The sequence below is a fragment of the Chenopodium album genome, chromosome 10 (genome assembly GCF_948465745.1).
Source record: "Chenopodium album chromosome 10, dcCheAlbu1.1, whole genome shotgun sequence".
Lineage (NCBI taxonomy): Eukaryota > Viridiplantae > Streptophyta > Magnoliopsida > Caryophyllales > Amaranthaceae > Chenopodium > Chenopodium album.
The window spans coordinates 41,825,697-41,848,276 of NC_137843.1; the positions used below are offsets into that span (position 1 = coordinate 41,825,697).

At 35.7% G+C, this 22,580-nt stretch overlaps 2 protein-coding genes across 2 annotated transcripts; both read right to left on the bottom strand.

Annotated features, from left to right (window-relative positions):
* Positions 1-208: 208 nt before the first annotated feature.
* On the bottom strand, positions 209-643 carry LOC145565208 (uncharacterized). The gene has a single exon (XM_081625281.1). The coding sequence runs from the start codon at positions 641-643 to the stop codon at positions 209-211; it is 435 nt and encodes a 144-aa protein (XP_081481407.1).
* A 9,501-nt stretch (positions 644-10,144) lies between these two features.
* Positions 10,145-19,238, bottom strand: LOC145563941 (leucine-rich repeat receptor protein kinase HPCA1-like). The gene is made up of 19 exons (XM_081624326.1): positions 18,788-19,238; positions 17,500-17,620; positions 17,343-17,414; positions 17,057-17,131; positions 16,879-16,950; positions 16,602-16,763; positions 16,433-16,507; positions 15,712-15,783; positions 15,560-15,631; positions 15,387-15,455; positions 14,531-14,605; positions 13,862-13,933; positions 13,603-13,737; positions 12,956-13,428; positions 12,700-12,849; positions 12,484-12,620; positions 12,062-12,281; positions 11,596-11,834; positions 10,145-11,135 (listed from the first exon to the last, which is right to left on the bottom strand). Exons 1-19 carry the CDS (start codon positions 18,891-18,893, stop codon positions 10,662-10,664), a joined length of 2,871 nt encoding a protein of 956 aa, XP_081480452.1. The 5' UTR covers positions 18,894-19,238; the 3' UTR covers positions 10,145-10,661.
* Between the last annotated feature and the right edge of the window lie 3,342 nt (positions 19,239-22,580).

Here is a 22,580-nt window from a genome sequence, read left to right on the forward strand (position 1 = left end):
ATCAGGTTGTAAGCGCATTAACATCGTGGAAGTGCTTTTTAGCTGTCCATCCCATTCAACGATGGTATGTCAAATAGAGGATGCCTAATCAACATAAGTATTAGAATTTGCACCTTTTATTATTATCGGCATTATCTGACAAAGATAGTTTTAAATAAATTCATATTACATTTGTTTAAACATAAAATTTCTTAATTACCACTGCGTTCTAGACATTCTTCAATGGTTTTCCATCTAGTGATTCCAAATAATAAGACCCGTGCACAATTGTGTCTCTAATCCGATATGGGCCTTCCAAGTTTGCTGTTAGCTTGCCGTCAACATTACCCTTCCCTGTCGTTGTAGATCTTCGTAACACCAAATCCCCCGTGTTCAACGGGCGGTGCTTCACCATTCTATTATAAGCCCTTGACATTCTGTCCTTGTATGCTGCCGATCTAACTACAATTTTTTCTCGCACTTTCGATAAGAAATCTAATTGCTGCCGCAATAAGAGATCATTTTGCTCTTCACAGTAATGTTGGATTGTGAATGTAGGCAATGCGACCTCCGTAGGGATAACTGCCTCGGTGCCAAGCACAAGGTTGAAAGGCGATTCTATAGTTGCCTCTCGAGTTGTTGTTGTTGTATGAGATCTGCCCATAAGCCTTTCACCGCATCTTCTATCTTTTTCTTGAGTGTCGTTAAAATTTGCTTATTGGCAGCCTCTGCCTGGCTGTATGTTTGATTGAGGATGGCATACTGCAGCATACGCAAACTTCACTTTATATATAGCCAAAAGTTCTTATACAGGCTTGCAATCGAACAGCGATCCATGATCAAACACCATTTCCATCGGCAATCCAAACCTTGTGAAAACATTCTTCCAGATGAACTTCTTCACCTCAGACGCAGATATCTTTGTTACCTGTTTAGCCTCTATCCACTTAGTGAAATAGTCAATTCCTACAATTAAGAATTTTCTTCCACCTGTTGCCGATGGAAAAGGTCCTACTATATCCATCCCCCGTTGTGCAAATGGAACTGGATTAAGTATTGGTGTTAAGTTATTCGGCGGAAGGTTGATAGCTGGTCCATATTTTTGACATTTCTCACATCTTTTCACATACCTTAATGCGTCTTCATTCATTGTCGGCTAGTAATATCCTCATTTCATCGCTTTTAATGATAAAGCTCGGCCTCCCATATGATTTCCACAAGTACCCTCGTGCATTTTTTCGATAAGCCTAGCTGACTTAAAATCTGTGATGCATCTCTACAAATGCAGTGAGAAGCCCTGTTTAAACAATTGGCCGTTATGTATTATAAATCACACATTGTCCTTCCTCAGCTTACGCGATTCAGCCTTATCAACTAGTAACGCCCCATACAGAATATACCCTAGGATTTTGCCGTACCACTAACTGTCGTTATCAACACATAAGACTTGCTCTGAAGTTTCTTCGATACTTTTCTGTGTCCGGACTTCAACCATAACTATTCTCTCCAAATCATTGAAACTTGAGATTGCCGACCTCGCTAAGGTATCAGCTTGGGTATCTTGCACTCTTGGGACTAATTTCACCTCAAAATTCTCTAGCAGGGATGTTAACTGGTTGAGCTTTTCAAGATATTTTACCATTACTGGCTCTCTTGCTTCATAATCTCCACTAAACTAGCTTGACACCAGCTGCGAGTCTGTTTTAAAATTAGTCGTTTGGCCTTGGCTGCAATGGATAATTGGATCCCTGCTATTGTCGCTTCGTACTCTGCTTCGTTATTTGTATTTTTGTATTTAAACTTCAAAGCATACTCAAATACATCTCCATCTGGTGTCGTGATTACAACACCGGCACTCGAACCCGTCGTAGTGGCTGTCTACCGATACCTGCCCTGTTTCTAGTTCTTCTTCCTCATCATTGTAAGAGGTTTCTACAATGAAATCTGACAAAGCTTGCGCCTTTATAGATACTTTTAGCTTATAATCCAACTTATATTCTGACAACTCTACTGCCCATTTTAACAATCGACCCGACGTATCCATCTTTCGGAGTGACTTTTCCAACGGATTATTAGTAAATACTTGTACTGCATGAGCATTAAAATAGGGGCGCAACTTTCTTGCCGCTATCACTACAACAAAAACCATCTTCTCTATAACTGGATACCTGCGTTCTGCGGCATTCAGAACGTGGCTAACAAAATATATCGGCATTTGCTGTTTCTTTCTCTCCACCAACAATACTACTGCCACCGTTTTCGGAGAGGCCAAAATATACAACTGTAACGGCTCTTGTAACACCCCAATAATTCTCTCTTTAAACCAATGAGTACCCTGAACAATATCCAAGAGAATTACTGACGTGCTACCGCCACATGTTCAAACGTTAAGGCTATATCAGAAATTAGCAGCGGAAAAACTAATTCAGTTATAAATAAGTTTCAAAACCAATAAACAAAACCAAATTAAGTCTTAAAACTTGGAACCATTAAGGCCCTTATTCAAAACCCAAACTAGTGAGAGTAGTATTAAGATAAAACCGAGTTTAATAAATTCAAAAGTAAGTAGCAAAATAAATTATGAAAAGTAACCAACACTCCACTCAAAATCCCACCACCTATATGAGAATGCTGCATGTGTAAAAACCTGTGGTTAATATGCTCCCCAATATTACAAGTGTAAAAATTGGATTGTCACAGGGTCATTGAAAGGCGAAGGCCATGACCAAAGAAAGACACACAAAGCACGCAATTAGCAAAGCTAAGTACATACAAGCTGCGAAATATAATAAGAAATCCCTAGCATGCTACTAATAATCAATCATCACGCATTATTAAATTATAGACTCAACACACGATTCAACTGTCAGTTTTACTAAGACTTCACTAGTTAATAGTAGTTAAATCATTTCATTTTATTCATCGGATTAAGCAATAGACAAGGTTGTCCATCCCATGCTCCATTTGGAACATCAATAAAAGAAAAACCCCATGCCTCCTTTCGGAAACATCAATAAAATATCCAATGGCCACGGGCGCGACTCCGTTACCATAGCTAGTATGAGATCTCATCTAACTCCTAGTTTTTGAAAAGTGCTTGAAACAAGAGACTCGTAGATCAGACGGCCTCTAGAAAAGTGCACGGCTAATACCCTGTGTACCCCAACCCTTGATTGTCATCACTCCAGATGTGCACAAATCCAGAGTTTTATTGCTCATCCATCTTGCACTTTACGTGATTTACAAGTTTAGACTTGGTGATGACTCATGCAAAATAATACAATCAATCCAATATAAATTCAATCAAGTAAAGCAAGTTTCCAATTCAATTCTTGATTTATTAATGACAAGCAATATTTATTATTGATTTCTTTAACTTCCTCGATGTATAAACACCATGAGTGCATAAAGCACCCCACAACCTTAACCTCGTCTTATAAGACTTAAATTCTTCCTTTACTAATTCTATCTCAATAATCATGAACGAGTAATAAATAAATCATTTCACCAAATCACATACCTCTGCCTCTAAGCGCATCTAGCAAAATTAACGCATAAATAATACTTGCAATATAGAATAGTGCACAACATACGAAAATCACAATGTATAACCAAACAATTTAGCCCAGTCTTCTCTATACATGATACTAAGTTCTCAATACATCCCTAAACGTGCATCTAAAGGCAAGGTTCCGTAACTCGTACGTACCTTGTATAAACGAGTCGGTTGGCCACTTTAGAAACTAGAAGTCGCCTTCTACAAAGTCCTCTCCTAAACCAAACAACAAGAATTAAATCAACACCCAAGCAAATAAATTTAAAGCAATACGAAACTATTTTAAAACCTCTTAAACCATCAAAATAATGCCTTTAAGTTGTTCCCATTAGTCAAAGTTAATAATTCAATAGTTCACTATAAGTTTATATGCTAAAATCATGAAAATATAGTGTATATTATAAAATTCCAGCAAGTTTTACTTACTTACACATGCTGAAAATTCGTTTTATTAATAGTTTTTGCAATTCAAATAATCTATACTTATCATATTGCATAAATAGTTGTTTAAAACATGTAGAAGCATTCTAAACCTTTATTTTTGGCTCAAAAATAATAAAAATCAGATTATATAAAATCTGAAAAACAAATTAAATTGTAAATTTCAAACCTTTAATGATCTACATTCATAATTCAATAGTTATAATAGCATATTACACATTAAAACCTTAAAATCCTTCAAAGAAACAACATAAAACCCCAATTTCACAAAATATAAAATCTGGAAAATAATTTTAAGTATAAAATTGTGGGTTTTGTCATTATGAAATCATAGTATAGATAATTAACTTGCTTAACACGTTTTCAAGCCCTAAAACATGAAAATTCAAAGTATAAACCCTAATTTATACATAATATATATGAAATCTGAAATCTTATACCATATTGAAACATAGTATACTTCATAAATTTGCAATCTTTTATAACTCATATACATAATCAAACCATAATAATAACAATTTATGAACAAATTTTCAATAAAGATTAAAACTTTAATTAAATTAACAAAAAAAAAAGAAAAAAAAAAGAAAGAAGAAGGAGAGAGAAAAGGGCGGACTGTCGAAGGTGGGGTGGCTGCCTGGTGGTGTGCGGTGGTCGGCGGCGAATAGGAGGTGGCCGGAGAGGTGGGGCGTCGGCTGGCAGCGAGGAGCTTCGAAATTTTTTTTTCCTTTCTTGTGAGTGCCGTGAAAGAGGAGGAAGAGAAGTGAGGGGAGTGTAAGGGCTTTTGGGGTTTTTATTTGGGCCATAGTTTCCTAATTTTAATAGGAATAAGGATTGTGTGGGTTGGGCTTTAGTAAAATTTAAGCATAGGCTACCAAACTTAAAAGGGAATTATGATTTAAACTAAAAACTTAATGGTTTTAGCTTACTAATAATGAAAATCTTATTACTTTTACATTAAAATAATTCATACTATAAAATTAAAATAAAAATACTTGTATAAATAATAAATAAATATATTATAATTAAGTTGAAAATATGGGGGATTACAACTCTCCCCGCTCAGGCCTTGCTACTATTGGCAAGGATCTTAAATGATTCCTCTCCACTTTTAGAGCTTCAGTTTGATCTTTCCCCCAATCGAAGGTTTTATTCTGCCGCAATGTCATAAAGAACGGGAGGGCTTTCTCGGTAGATTTGCTGATAAACCGAGTTAAAGCTGCCATTCTGCCTGTAAGTCTTTGTATATCACGAATAGTTTTTGGATGCTTATTTCAAGTATTGCGTTCACCTTTTCAGGATTTGCATCAATACCTCGTTCACTCACCATAAACCCTAAAAACTTTCCTGACCGAACCCCAAACACACACCTCTCTAGGTTCAGCTTCATCTAATATTGCCGCAAAGTATCAAAGGTTTCCTTTAAGTCAGCAATATGATCTTCTTGAGCTCTGCTCTTCACAATTGTATCATCCACATACACTTCTACATTCCGGCCTTTTGGCTTCTCAAATATCTTGTCAACTAAATTGTGGTAAGTCGCCCCAACATTTTTCAATCCAAACGACATGGTCCTGTAACAGTAGACCCCCACATCTGTTATGAATGTCGTCTTCGCCTGTCTGGTTCATGAAGGCTTACCTGATGATAACCTAAGAATGCGTCTAGGAAACTGAGCATAGCATGACCGGACGTGGAGTCTACCAATCTATCTATCCGAGGCAACGGATAGCAGTCCTTGGGACAAGCTTTATTCAAATTCGTGAAATCCACACACATTCTCCATTTACCAGTCGACTTTCTCACCATAACTACATTAGCCAACCATTCAAGATATGTAGGGTCTATGAATCCAGCCGCTAGAAGTTTGTTGGCTTAAGATTATATTGCTTCAATCTTCTCTATTGAGAAGTTTAACTTCTTCTGTCTTACTGGTCTGAAATTTCTGTCAACATTCAGCTTATGCACCATTACATCAGGGTGTGTATCCCAGGCATTTCGTCTGCCGAGAAGGCGAACACATCTACATTCTCCCGTAGTAAATAGATCAGATTACATCTTATTTCCGCATCCATATCTGCCCTTACCTTAACTGTTCGGCCTGGAACACCTGATTGAAGCTTAACCTACACCATCTCTCCTCCCGGTGTAGGCCTTGGAACCGTCATCGGTCTAGTTTTAAAGTTCTCCATCGATAAGTCTTGCACTGATGGCTCTTTGTCCCTCTTTAGACTGTTCACAACCGGATTTTCTCAAATTGGGTTTTTTAAGGCTGTCACATAACAAGACTTTGCCATCACCTGCCCTCCGTGTACCTTTTCCACATTTCCCGGATTGGACACATACGCAATGGTCAAATGGTAAGTCAACACCATTGCCTGCACATCATGTATAATCGACCTTCCGAGAATGGCATTGTATGCCGATGGAACATCCACTGTAAGGAACTCTGCCATTACATCCCTTGCGGCTGATCCGTGACCAAACCGAACCGGCAAGACAATACTGCCTTCCCGCCATACCGTTGATCCATTGAACCCAATCACCGGGTAAGACATCTGCATCAAATATTGCCTTCCTATCATCATTTCATTGAAAGCCTGCATAAAAAGAACATTTGCTAAACTGCCTCCATCCACCAAAACTCGCTTTATGTCAGCCCCGTTAATCGTTGTTATCAATACCAAGGGATCATCATGAGGAAAAACAATTCCTCTAGCGTCCTCTTTGGTAAACACCACATCGGGTATACCTGCAGGTCGAGGGAGACTATCGGCATCTAGAGCATTTACAATATGGTGATACTCAGACGGATTCTTTCTTGCTCCACTTATCATTCCACCGTGAATTGATCCATCAGTTATCACGTCAATTTTCTTCCCTATTGACAATGGTGGCTGCCCACCGTTTCCCTGCCAGTTTATTCCAATCTATTGCCTTTCGGGCCTCACCTCTTGCTACTGACGTTCTAACTGCCGATAAGGTGGCGGCAACTGACTTCCCCCCTTTATGCAGACGATATTGGGTTAAGTGCCCCTTCCTTATCAGCTCCTCAATGTTATCCTTCAACTGCGAACACTCCTCGATGTAATGCCCAATATCTCGGTGAAACATGCAATATTCTTCACGTCTCTCCCCTTGGCCTTCATCGGTACTGGCCTCATCTAATCTTCTCTGTTCTGATTCACAAAGTAAATTACAGCCCTCGGTGTGTTCAATGGAGTATAATTCCTATACCGCATTGGTGCTCTTGCACCCCTAGCCTCCTGCCGACTCCCCCCCCCCCCCTCACTAGGGCCGGGGCTTTCGGCCTTCCACTTCCTGAGGCTGCCCCTTCAGATGAATGTTGTACTTTGTCTGTCGGACCAGCCCTGCTACTTGTCTTCATCAACTCTTCACTCTTTATGTAATCATGGGCCTTATTAAAGGCTGCTGCTAATGTCGGTAAATTTTTTCTTGGCAGATACCGCTTAAACTCTGAATCATATTAACCATTCATCAATGCCATAACGGCTATCTATTGCTGTAACTTTGGTATTGTGTTTGCTTCATTATTGAATCTTCTGATGTAGTCCCTTAGAGACTCATCCGACCTTTGCCCTACTGCCATCAATTCCCCCGAGGTTCTCTGTCGAACGCTGTTGCTGATATACTGCCCTACAAACATCTTTGTCAACTTTTCAAAGCTGTCAGCTATGCTATTTCCCAGGTTGTTAAACTAGTCTGCAGCTGCTCCAGTCAAGGTGGTCGGAAAGACCTTACACCAGACGGCATCAGAATTGGTGTATAAAATCATGTGCCCTTCATAAGACGTTATGTACCTGCTTGGATCACCCCTTTCGTCATATCTACACGTCGGCATTTGAATTTTCTCCGTTGGTTGATCCAAGATATCTTGCATAAATGGTGATGCCCTTGGCTGGACAACTGTTCGCACCACCCCTTGCCCTGCACTGTGCAGGCTTCTCTGCCGCTAATTTCTGGTGCTAACGGCGCGACTAGAAGACTTTGTCTTTGTCTCCCGGGGCGGTTGTGCGTGTCCTTGCCGGCGACACCTCTTGGGAAGGATGCCTCGGTGAACCTGTTGCCTGATGAAATTGACTATTAAGGTTCACAATCGGCACCCCTTCTCCAGCTTGAGTGGTACCAACTCCGGCCTCTTTCCTTTTCTTACTCATTGCTTTCATCACCCTGGTTGCTATCCCCAAATCCTTTGGGGTAAACTCAGCCATGGGATCTGATGTTGTGCCAACATGTCATTCTGAGGTTACTGGCATATTGAACCGATTCCCTTCTAAGGTATGAGTTTCATCCTCTATCTCAACCTCTGGGATTAACGTTTTGTTTCCAGAGTTAATTATTCTGCTAACTCCATTATTACTTCCTAGTGTTTCTTTATTTTCGGTCATAATTTTTCTGTGTTAGATCATTACGCGATAGAAGTAATCACTAATCCCCCTCCTTCTAGCGCCAAATTGTTCCAGTTAGGATCCGACATCCCGTATCCGAGATCCGTGAAGACCTTATCATCCAACTAAGCACCTACACAGGAAATGAGGATTAGCTAACCCCGGGGTGAATCCGGGGATAACCACTCCGATGATAAAGTTAGAAAGTGTTTAAGAGAAAGAAGAGATGATATGAACAGAGAGAAAGAGAGAGAGAGAGAGAGAGAGAGAGAGAGAGAGAGAGAGAGAGGGGGGGGGGAGGAGAGAGAGTAAAAAATGTTACCTCTTAATTAGGATAGACCCACCTATTTATAGTGATTTTAACTGCCAGCTGGCTGCATGCCATGCAAACCACTTTATGCCAAGTGTTAATTAATTGACGCCACGTGCTAATCTGCAAGAGGCCGATATTTATGTCGTTTTGCAAACTTACCAATATGACTACTATGGCTGAAAACCCGAACCTGTTAAGTCTATGAAACAATAGATATCGTCACTATACATGTTATCGGTATCTCCCCATACAGTACCATTTCGAGGATTGTGATCCAGTTGCAATTTTAATGCCCCTACGCAGGGGATTATTAATGTCAACCGGAATTTTGACCCTCAAATATTCGTCCCAACCAAGCGGATCCGAATAATCATAATTAAGAAATCCTCCTAAATGTTCCCCAATTTCATAGGCAAAATCCGCATTTATACGTGTATATTAAAAAGCGTTCCTAAAACAGAATATGTTCCCTATGACTTGAACTCAAGACCAATAAGTATTAAATTAAGAGTCTTACCATCTTAGTCGTTTACTAATTGTGTTTTTTTTTATCCAACAAAATTATAGTTAACTTAGATAAGTTAATTTGTGTCTTATTATACTATTTGTTTTCATTATGTAATGACTGAGTTTGACAATTAAAAAATATTTATAGCAAGGGTTTAAACTCGAAACCAACAAGGCTTATTATCTAAACAATCGAATTTGATTAGCAAATTAAACATGTACAAACTACTCGAAACCAACAAGGCTTATCATCTAAACAGTCGAATTTGATTAGCAAATTAAACATGTACAAACTAGCAACGCGGATCATCGCCCGGACCACAGACTACTTTCTTTTATTAAAAGGCACGTCTCTGATTCGAGTCCGGAAAGGAGTGTTCACAAAGCGAACTTCGGAGGGTTGTTCATCGCCTGCAATTTCAGTTAAGAGCATTAATTTCTTGTCAAAGAACCATGGACAGCCTTCCAACACCCTCTTCTTATCGTACTCATTGAAGAATTGAAAGACAAATAAGTTTGTCTCCACCATCCGAATCGCCACATTGTCCCTAACTCTCCGGACATTGAGGAGGGTGCGATTCATAGCCTCTATGTTGAAGGGTTTGCCCGTCATCAATTTCCCAACCAGAGTCAATGGTATTGAGTATTTGAATTGTCTAGAATTGAACAATTTAATATGTTTGTAATAATTGCTTGATTTTCTAGTGTAAAAACTTACGACATAGATGTCGAACAATTTTATTAATGTTGTGATTTGTATTGTCAAACAATTAAATAGTATTATTGTTGTAATGTTGTACTTTATTTTTTTACTACATTTTATGTACTTAATTATTTAGTTTTATATATTTTTATTTAAAAATAAAAATTGTTAATTAATAATTAGCAATAAGGTGTAGGTTGAAATAAAAAATAATATTATACAATTATTTAATAATGTAATCTTTTTTTATGACTCAATTACATTATTATAGGTACATACTACATAGATTTGGGTCAAAAATAAAAAAAAAAAAAATCACTAAAACCCCTTTAAAATCAAAATCATGTCGCGGTCGCGACAAATGCATCTGTTTCGTTCCCGCGATGCCGAAACCGTTACCGCGATCGCGACGAAACCGTATTTTCGAACCATGATTCTAAATTTCAAAGTGCTCTTTACAAGTTACAATGTTGTATCCAATACGCAAACAATTCAATATTTTCATCTTATTTTCATTCAATATTCATCACCAAAATAATCTAAAAAACCAATCTCTTACACAATAAATTGAGCCTACAATAACTAAGTATTACAACATGAATAGGGAAAAAAAAAAAAAAAAAACAAAACAAAAACAAACAAAAATTGGGTGTTGATAAATTAAGGCATTTACATTGTATACAACACTCTATTCCATCACTGGAATTCAGAGTTACCCATCAAAATAGCAGGACAGTTCTTTGTCATATATGCTCACTCAGCCCTTGTCAGTGGAATGCTTCCACTATAGTGAAAGAGTGAGTTATCAGAGTAAGGATGACCAAAGTTCCCTCCACTGACTCCGTCGTAAGTCTGTGAAGATGGTGCAGATTCAGCATTCGGGTTCATACCTGCTAGCTTCACAATATTCTCGATTTCTTTTACAACCTCACCCATAGTAGGCCTATTAGTTCCTTCGTCTTGTACACACTTTAATGCCAAATCCACAAATTTCTCTAAACCAACTAGTGTAGTTGTATGTGTAAGAAGCAATGGGTCCATTACTCTATGAAGGTTGTATAAATCTTTACTCCTGTCCATTGCTTCTTTGACCTCTCTCACTATGTATTTTCCATCTTGTATTGGTTGTCTCGCTGTTACCATTTCCAACATAACCACCCCAAAGCTAAATATATCGCTTTTCTCAGTCAACTGATTAGTCATGAAATATTCAGGATCCAAATATCCCTGCATCAGGAAAGAAGACCCATGTCAATTGTTATACAATTTTGATTTAAGAAACATAATTGCATGTTCAAGCAGGGACAGCAGTACAAGCAACTAATCTAGCAGAAACACATTGAATGATTCACTCTCAGTATGATCAGTATACGCCAATTATCAAGACAAATATGCATGACATGTAATACAGCTGAAGTCAGAATGCTGCTTGCGTGACATGCAAGTGTGGTTCATGGAAAAACAATTTCACAAAAGTGTCCAAAATGTCAAAGTTCATAAGGACTTGCTCAAACTAGGTGGTAAGACCAAATTCAGATGATCTGGTATATTGATTTTTAATGCCATCCAATGTCAAAAATATATAAACACCGATTCATGCTTTTAAATATGGAAATAAAGCAAAATTTTATAGGAAACCTGATATAAAATATTTCATAAGAATGAAAACTAAGGATTAGAAACTGACCATTGTTCCCTTGACTTGGGTAGTAACATAACCCTTCTGATCAGTGTCACCAAACAGCTTGGAGAGACCAAAGTCAGCAACTTTTGCAGTCAGGCATTCATCAAGTAGGATGTTGTTTGACTTGATATCCCTGTGTATGATTGGTGGATCAGCAAGCTCGTGCAGATATTGCAAACCCCGAGCAGAGCCAAGGGTTACCATCAACCTTCTTATCCAATCCATTTGAATACCAGACTTTCCTGCACAAACCATCATTGTATCATTAGAGATGACCACATAATAAAATGAGCATCAAATGATTATCTGACCAAATTAAATTTACGAAGGATTATAATTGGACTATGACAATTTTAGAATCATATATCAAATAAAAATCCATACACATCTAAAAATCATGACATGGAACAGTGGCATCAGAGTAGTAATAATGGTACCTTGCATGAAGTTTAAAGGTTAAGAAAGGTACCTGAAAGACTTTCCATTAGTGTACCATTTGGAATGAATTCATAAACCAATGTCTGTTCTCCTTTGTCGAAGCAGAATCCAACAAGTTTCACAAGATTCTTATGATGAACCCTTGATAAAAGCTCTACCTCATTTTTGAACTCTCGACTACCTTGCATAGATCCTAGCTGAGATCTTTTGATAGCAATCATTTGGCCATCAGGAAGAATTCCTTTGTAAACCTGCCGAATTTAAACTAATTGGTCAATTACAAGGTATCAGTTGTTTCAAGACTAATAGGATTCATTTTGCAGAAAATCAAATATTTTAAAAATGAAACATCTGATTGAAGACTAAAAAGGGACACAAAAAATTCATGACATTAGCAGCAAGACGAGAGAAAACTAAATTATGATTCATTTTAATAAGAATGTGAAAGACAACCTTTCCATAACCCCCGGAACCAATGTTGTTGGCTTCAGAGAAATTGTGAGTACATTTCTGCAGCTCTTCAAATGTGAAAAACCTGGCTCCTTTTAGCTGAGGAACGTCACCACCGGTTCCATGTTTGTCCCAAGATACTGTAATGAAGAACATCTGATCAGAAAGCTTCATAAAATTCATTTTACAGTCACAAATTTAGATAAAGCTGATAGCTACCAAATGGATCAGATTGCTGTTTTGCCTTCTTTGCTCTTTTCTTTTGATTAAATGCATAGCCTCCAGCACATATCAATAGCAACAATAGAACGGAACCTCCTACAGCAGCGCCAACAATTATCCCTGTATGACTGTTGTTTCCTGATTTTCCTGAAGATGCAGCAAGTCTCAAGTCAGAGGAAATCTATTGATGTGTAAAGGCTGATAGCAATGGCAAATCAAAATGGAAAACAAAGATTTATGTTAGGTTCTTCACCGTCAAAATGTGTGTAGATATCAGCTGCAAAAACATAAGGACCATACGTGTCAAGTGGCTTATAAGTCTGGTTGCTGAATACAAATGCAATTGAGATAATTCCTGTTCTATTGAAATAATCTTGTCCAAGTGGAAATACTTGCATCTTCACATTTAGGTAGCCAAATACATCAACACCTTCATCCTGAAGTGCGACAGACTCTACAGGCAGCCTATATTTACCAAGTGTGTCCAATAAATTTTTGTGAAGAGCATTGAAATAATCTGTGTTTCCGAAGGAAGATGGAGCCCTGAATCTTAAAATTCCAGTGAATGGATATGCACATTTGCAGGCAGGGCTGAAAGTTTTCTCAGAAGGACAACTGCGGACAATACAAGATGCTGGACTTGTATATCTAGATCCAGTATCCTGGTCACTTTTGCAGTAAACGATTTGCCCTCCATCATCACGACAAAAAGGATTATCAACTAGCCTGCAAAAAGTTGTACAATAATCAGAATGCTAAACAGAAATTTTCGGTTTGGTTTCATACTTTCCATTACTTTCCAATTTGCTCTGATTTATGAAGAGGTGAGCATAAGTTATCTAGATGTATTTCCCAATTATGAAATTTGAAAATTTAATTGGATAGTCTGAGAAAGCTTACGTCAATGTGAAATTGTGTTGAGGTGCCACTGTGGCTGCCTCTATGGAATTGTTTTGCAGATCAATGAGCTGCAACTCTCTGCTGTAGTTGTCACCAATTTTAAAAGTGCCATTAATTTGGTTGTTCCTCATACTCCTGTAAAAAAAGTAAAAAGAGAATTATATGTCATTAACAATAAAAATACAGCTATGCATAAATCATCATTATCCTTCAATAGCACCAAATTATTTTAAACGATTCACGTTAACTTAACACTCACACAGTCTGTAACTGAGGGATGTTGAATATTTCTTCTGGAAGCGGTCCTTCAAGTTTTGCTCCATCAATCATTCTGCCAGTAGAATGTTAGCAAAATCTTCTTCACGAGGAGAGTCGACATATGCTTATAGCTTATGATTACCATACATATTATATCAGGTTCTGAATAGATTATGATTAGAGATGGCCAATGAGGTAGGTCTAGGCCGAGCAAGCCATACGTCAATTTGGCTGAACAAATATATATAGTGTCATCTTCATTAGAGTCACGACTCAAATTTTAAAAACCACTATCAATTGAGTGAAATCTAACGAAGGAGTATATGTTTTGTTGTATCAAAGTTTGACTACACTCTCAACAATAACACTATCACAGGACATATGATGACTGAGATGGGCAACGATATGTAACAGTCAAATCATTAAAAACAAATAACAATATTAAAAACTATACATTATACCCGTCAGAATATATGAAAGAAAAATATGTGACAACCTAATCAAATTGCATGAACCTAATCATGTAAAGGAATGCCTTCTTCACAAATACTTTTATGAAGACTCGATAGGACAAAACCTTAATGTCTCTATATTAACCCTAACTTTCTATGTTTCTATAGTAAGCCTGTCATGTCAAGTTGAGAAGCAGAGAGGAGGGCAAAGAACATACATTGTTGTCAGAGACTGTAAGGATGAAATCCATTGTGGAACTTCTGCAGCATCAAAAGAGTTATTACTTAAGTCCCTGTAAATCAGAAAAAAAAAAAAAATAAATAAATAAATAAATAAATAAAATAAAATCAACAAAAAATCATAAATTAGTGCTAAAATATTGTTGCAATTTGGAGGTATAAACAGAAAAAATATACCATATCATTATGAAAGCTAGAAGTTTAAACTGTCTATTTTCATTTTCCTTTGCAAATATCTTAACTTGGTTCAGGGATCACCAGCTAATAGAGCAGCAAACTCTTTAAAATAAAAATCTACAACAACAACAAAGCCTTAGTCCCAAAATGACTTGGGGTCGGCTAACATTAAAATCTACTATTGCTACAAAAATCATGAATAATAAAATGAGGAAGTACAAGAAAAAAGGTAAATCTGCACTACAAAGACTAAGAAATACGTAGAATGTGATAACTAGAAGCCTATTTGGTGATTCACCATACATAGGAATACCAAGCAATCACATATGATCACTTGACCAACACAGGCGCCTACTTCACTTATGACTAAGATATCGCTACTCTACTACAATGAATTGAAGCAAGTATATACACGTAAGCCTTATGACATAGCATTGAAAATGGGATAATGAAAGCTACAAATGCAAAGTAGGCTCTGTATATTGCTCGTAGTAACAATTTTAAGAGCTAAGTTAATGCCAAACCAACCCTAAAACAAGGCAAGATAAGTGAAAAGACAATGTAAAGATCTAGAAGAATGAGAACTTAATATTTTAATAACAATATTTGTTCTCAACCCATACAACAGACTAAATATGTTATTCAGTTCACACTTACAGTAAACTTAAAGATTGCATACGAGACAGATCAGGGATAGGACCAGTCAGTGCATTGTGGGAAAGGACCCTGAAATAGCAAAACCAAAGATCTGTTAAAAAAATGCCATAGGAGGATGAAGATTGGGTAAAGAAGTTATTGAAGGATCAGGCATGTTTTCATCATTTGCTTACAGCTCATTAACATTTGTTAGGTTGCCAATACTGGCTGGAAGATCACCGCTCAATGAATTTCTATCAAAACGCCTGGTACAGAAAGTGTAGTAGACTATTAGCAAAATGAAGTATCAGAGAATTAAAACAACTCTGCCTGGTTTAGTACTAACACGGCCTCCAGTGTGCTCACAAGACCTAATGATGAAGGAATGCTTCCAGTGAGATGATTGTTGTCAAAAAGCCTGACATTGTTAAATGTTTAGTATTAGTGAAAAGCTATGCTTTGAAACAAAACATTAAAAGTGAAAGAGGCAGTAAAATTGACTAGAACATTTATGTAACTTTTCAGCATCATTATGTACAAATTGCATAAAAACAAGCCTTTGTTTTTTGGTCAGAATACAAACTAGTCTTCACATCATGGAAGTGTTAAATTGATGTTTTCGTCCAGCATGATTCCCAGCAGATTAGCTATTAAAAATAAAGAAATTAATTGCTCTTGAACATCAATATTCATCATTTCAGAAGGGGGAATTAAAATTAAAAGCTGGGAATCTGGGACAATATTGTAAGCATAACTTGACGCCATCCCCTACATCATGTAATGACATCCACACAGAATATTAAGTCTGTGTATATGGTTCTGGTCAACTAGTTTCATGCATTGGTTACCATATCTGCAGCATATAGTGGAAAATCGAAAAGGTCCAATTGTTTATCTCAAGTTCAATTTTCATTTACCTAGGGAATAGCCATTAATTATCTCAAACTTTAACATGAATGCAAAGCAGAAAATGTGAAAATCCAGCAATTCAACTAAGTATCTACCCAAGTTGGAGTTATAAAGCACTTGAAAAATGAAAGTAATGTAGGAACTTATACAACACTTACACATGTATCAGTATCATGCTGGAGTTAAAAAGTTTAGCTGGGATTGTGCCTGAGAGTCTATTCATTCCAAAATGACTGAAAAAGGTTAAATGTTAAAACTAGTTAGATATTGTTCAACAACAAATGAATGCTAAAATTCTGAGAGGTACAGAGGAGTTATATTACATACAAGTGCTTTGTTTTAACCAAAAGATCTAGTCCAGGTGTGCTCCCATTGGAAATGGGAATACCTCCAGTGAGCTGGTTATCAGCAAGATCCAGCCAATAAAGATGTTTCAAATTTCCAATAGAAGCTGGGATTTCACCAGTAAATTTGTTTTCATTCAGAGATCTGCAAGGCACAAAGATTCCATGTTTAATTGTTCAGAATTTTACAAAATAAAATAACAATGAAGAAGACAAGCTTAATCTAAAAAGCTGAACATCTGAAACAGTTAGATTCTTACAGGTATACAAGCTGTTCTAGAGAACCCACTGAGTCAGGAATTCTTCCATTAAAACCACAGCCTAGAAGGATCCTTACACATTCAATGGAAAGGTTCACAAGTTAGTAATTAAGAAACAATAGTACAGTATACAATTTATGAAAGTTAAGATTCTCAAAGAATTATGAATATTTCTCACAAGTTTGTAAGCGCCTTCAGTTGCCCAATACTTGAAGGAAGAGGACCTGTAAGCCTTTTGTTATATGATAGATCCCTGAATAAGTTGAACAGATGAATGAAAAACTAGCAAAAATAAAATTTTACTGATATACATATATGCATAATCAGGAAGACAGATATTTTACTCTATATCCATAGTTATAATAATCCAATCTTCTAATATGCATATAAGCTACAATGAAAGTATCTCTGCCCAAGGCATATAATATCTAAGTTTACGAGGTAAGTGGATTGTGAAAACCTACAGAATTCGGAGTGCTGATAAAGATGCAATATCTCCAGTCAGTTGACCCTTCAAGTCCATATTCGCCAATGTTCTGAAACAAACAAAGACCATGTTCAAGGTCATCCACAGTAGAAAAAAGTGGTCTGCAGACTCAGTTTGTAAAGACTGCAACTTACATTTCAGTAATACGAGAATTAGTACAGCTAATTCCGTCCCATTGACTGCCACAAGGATCTTGACCAGACCAATTTGGGGGTAAATTTTCCCAGTCTTCTGTGAGAGACTGCAAAGCAACAGCTATACGAACATTCAAAGATTTTAGATTTTGAAAAACGAGATATTTAGATAAGTAACTATCTATGTATTGTTGCACACAATGTTAATGATGTGCACATATACTGAATTGAAAACTTGATAAGCAATAAATTTTTTCATCATATACCACTTGATCTAAAATCACATTCCAATTGCTGATTAATGTTTGGATAAGAATATTAAAAAGTCTACAAATAAGGAATACTAGCTCCACGATCTTCCAAAATAATAATAACGTTCTAATTAAAGATTCATACTAGTATATACTAGTTGAAATCAGCAGGATGCATACCATTTGTTCTGTGTCAGTGATCAATCACGTAAAATTAGAATACTAAATGCATCAGACAAGCGGTTGTCAGTGTGCACAGGAAATCATTGCACTTGGCACAACCTGCATTGCCACATAACTAAGGCTAAGCCTCAAGAACTGACAAGTCCTCCCACCACATAAGATTCTTGATGCTATGAATAATATAATCAAATCTTCTTTTTAATGGTGTACTACAATAGATTGTATATAGAGACACTAAAGTATTAATGTATCATAAATCACATACAAAACAATATTATGATAGATATATGAATCTTCCCAAACATCACATTAGTCAAGACCCGTAATAGATTATTGTTTACACCAGAAGAAATGCATACAAGTTTCTATCAACACTTCCAATCTTGGCACCTCGTGCCTGAGAAAAAAGCGGTCAATTAACCACATTGAACACATACATATTTGCTTTCCTATATTCGAGATACATAGACAACAAGGTAATGATAAACCAAGTTACAGAAATACTTCTGGAAACAACCTACTAAAGACCCTGAACCATCTATATAAATTCACATCAAAAAGCAATAATTATAGGGTAATGTTAGCATTATATTCACTCTTGAAAATTGAATAAAATTAGGAATTCACGACAAAAACACGCGTAACTCAATGTAATTAGTGTTTATATTTTTATGATTTTCTAACTTTACACAATTTTGTAGTGTGTATTTAATGCTTACATGTAGGCCTTATGTATAACATTTTCCATAATTATACACAGAAATTAAAATCAGAAGATTGAAAATAATTCAACATAATATAAACAACAAACAAAATACAGCATTTTGTAGGATAGACACATCACAGAAGCTTACCATCTTGAGTATTTGTTTGTGCTTCAATATCAAAAATTCTGCTGCAAACGAAGGCAAGAATCAACACAACTCTTAAACCCATCATTTCATAACCCAAAACTCTCATTTTTATGAATTTTTTTACCAGAAATTCTTGCAATAAACCACTTCAAAAATTGAAAAAAAATCAAAGAATTTTGATTTTTTTAATGAAACAAACAAATGAAATGTTGAGCTTAAGAAAAAAACTAAGAAATTTCATTCATCACTATAGAACAATAATACCTAAGACTCTTCTCCCTCAAAAGAATGCAATTCAACAAAGCTGTTTATGACTTCTTCTAAAGTTACATACTCCTTCTTTCGACCAACTAGGAATTAAAAAATTATATGAAATGTTAAGTTGCTGAGGTCAAACACCTTCATTTTATCTCTAAAATAAAACTTATACTACGTATTATTATACAACTTATTAAAAAAAAAAGGAAAATGATATAACCTACATATAAACATTAAAAACACTCTTGAAAATTATTTAAATTTAGAAAACCATGACAAAAACACGCTAATTACATAGATCTACGCGTGTTTTTCTTATGAATTCCTAATTTTATACTCCCTTCGTTTTTAAATACTTGCTCCACTTTCCTTTTTCGGCCGTTTTTAGATACTTGCTCAATTTCCTTATTTGGAAATCTTTTACAATATTTAATTAACTTCTCTCACTTAGTGGACCCACCATAATCATATGTATTAATTTCATATTATCTCTCCTCCAATTCCCCTACTACTTTTGCTTTTTACAATTTTTTTATTTTTTTACTTACCCCACTACCTCTATATTTTATTAGTTTCTCCAATTTCTCCTAAAACTCCGCGAATGGAGAAATAGAGCAAGTATTTAAAAACGAAGGGACTACAATTTTTAAGATTGTTTTTAATTCTTATACATAGCCTTTAGGCATTACCCTTAAAAAAATACATGCTCTAATCGTTTATATATATATGGCAAAAACATTTAAAATATTACCTAAAGTAGTATTAATTTGGGAAAGCATGAGAAAATCACGTGTCGATCGTTGAAATTAATACTAATTTAATCTTTCTACTTTTAGCTACCTTATCCAACGCCCTCGGGGCGTTCGTTAGTTTTTGCCATATATATATATATATATATATATATATATATATATATATATATATATATAGGGATGTCAATGGGGCGGGGCGGGGCGGATGTTGGCCTTCCCATCCCCATCCCCACCTAACATTTTCATCCCCATCCCCATCCCCATCCCCGCGGCGGGTCTAATATTCATCCCCATCCCCGCCCCGGTGGGTACAACTCCAAAACCATCCCCGCCCCACCCCCCCACTTGGATATCCATCCCCGCCTAATCCCCACCAAATACCCGCCTAATCCCCACCCAAGATCCACCAAATTTCCGTGTCTCAAATACACAATCCTACATAATTAATACGGATTATAATATTTAAAAAAAAATTCTTAACATTACACACATTTTTGTTTATAATATAAGTGTAGTACAAATATTATAATTAATATTTATTTCACGTAATTATTTTATAAAATAATATAAAAGTATATAGATGTGGGTATGAGGTGGGGATGGGGCGGGTACGAAGTGGGGCGGGGCGGGGATGGGACGGGTACAACTTAAAATCCACCCCCGCCCCATCACCCATGGCGGGTATCGTTTTCATCCCCATCCCCGCCCCACCACCCGCCAAACCGAGACCCATCCCCGCCCCACTGGGGCGGGGATGGGGCGGGTCTCCTACTTGACCCGCCCCACTGACATCCCTATATATATATATATATATATATATTCCGTCCCCAAAACTTCGGCCCTTTTGGCCTAATTTTAATCCCAAAATGATCGACCCATTTGCATTAAAATACCCACCAACTTACAACAATATTTGTGCAAAATTAGCTTCCCCATATAAATTTTTGTTTTCACACGTATTTTTAATACTTTATATGTCTACTTTTTTTACAAACCCTATGTAAATTTATCTTTCCAATATATTTTTATTTCTTTTTATTTAAGTTTCTTAATAACCGTAAAATCAACCCAAAAGGGTCGAAGTTTTGGGGACGGAGGAAGTATATTCTATTCAATTACTACACATTTGAAATTTAAGAAAATACTCCGCATTAAATTACTAGAATAGTGTTCACCTAAAAATATTTCTCAATTTAGTATCCATGTAGGTTCGGAAATTATGAACCTAATTTCTAATAAAATCCTGATAAATATGTATACCATCAAATTATTATTATTATTATTATTATTTTTTACACAAAGAGGGTTTTTTTCTATTACTTACTCAAATCTTAATCATGGAGAACATCAGAGATTACAGTATGTAGGATTTCTTCAAGCCAAACTTTCATTTATGCATATAACATATATCTTTATCAAATCAAATATCAAATTTTTTATCTTAAATAATGCTTACGATATCTTAATTTTATTTAGCATTAAGCCTCATCATTAATGCTTTTGTATTTTATTAATAGTAAAAATGGATATATGCACTATGGAGTATGAATGTGATGTAGTAATATAAATGTTTAAAAATTTTCTAACATTTGCTGACTTGCGAGTAATCAATAAAGGAGCATAACTGCACAAAGCAGCTAGGTTATGGATGTCCCTAGCAATGATATGACCAAAGCTAGAAATTTCATGCTTCCCCTGCTTTAAATAAGTGAATTGATTACTGCAATCCGTTTATAGCATATTTGTTATGGATATAAATTGTCAAAATAATATGTAACATGAAATATCAATGTTTGGAACAATGGTTAATTAAAACCCTTAGAGAATAGTATTGAGACTCCAATGATTTTTTTTTATTTAGACTTTAAATACGAAGCGATAAAAATTAGGTTTAGAGTTTTTCAATCCTAAGTGAACACTACTTTGAGAAATATTTTAAAGTGAACACTATTTTAGTAATTTCTTTATTTTTTAGCACCAATTTAGCAAATCGTTCCAAATAAAAGACCTCTTTTTTTCCGACAAGAATAAAAGACCTCATTGGATTCAAATTCCCATTTCTATTAGAAATAGATACTTACGTTAACGAAAGATATTAATATTTTAAAATTTGGGATTATTCATAAACTCCATTTTGGTCATCACTTGTAACTTGTACAAAAAAGAATACACCCATATGGAAAACTTAGTAAATTTCTTTTTTTTTTTTTCAAGTGTCTAATTGTTGTAATATTTTTTTTTTTCTAAAAAGTTTTACGAGTACTCTTTCTCTTTACAACCCATATTTTTACACATTTTAATTCCGACTTTATTCCTGAAAATTCTAATATAGTCTTATAACTTTTGACTACCATAATTTTTTTAAAATAGACAGCTAAGATTATTTATTTTTTAATTTATTTTTAATAAGTAATTTTAATTAAACTGACTTTATTTTACAAAGCGTCCCTCTTGAAAAAAAGGATGATTAATTCTTTCTCCAAATTAATATAGCAAGTAATTTTAAATGTCTTGATAAGATAATTGGTGCAACTAATCCGGTATACAAGGGTTTCATTTTGAAGAATAAAGAGTATGGAGTTATGCTTATGTAAATTATCAAAGCTCATCTTTTATTTTCCGGACCTTTTAAAAAATTTTAAAAAGATAAAAATAAAAGAATCCTATTACAGTATTTATGATAAAAAATACTACTGTACTTCCTATTAATCAATACATGACAAGAAAGTAACTCTTAACGTGGAATACTAATTTGACAAATACAGTTTGATTATATTATTTAT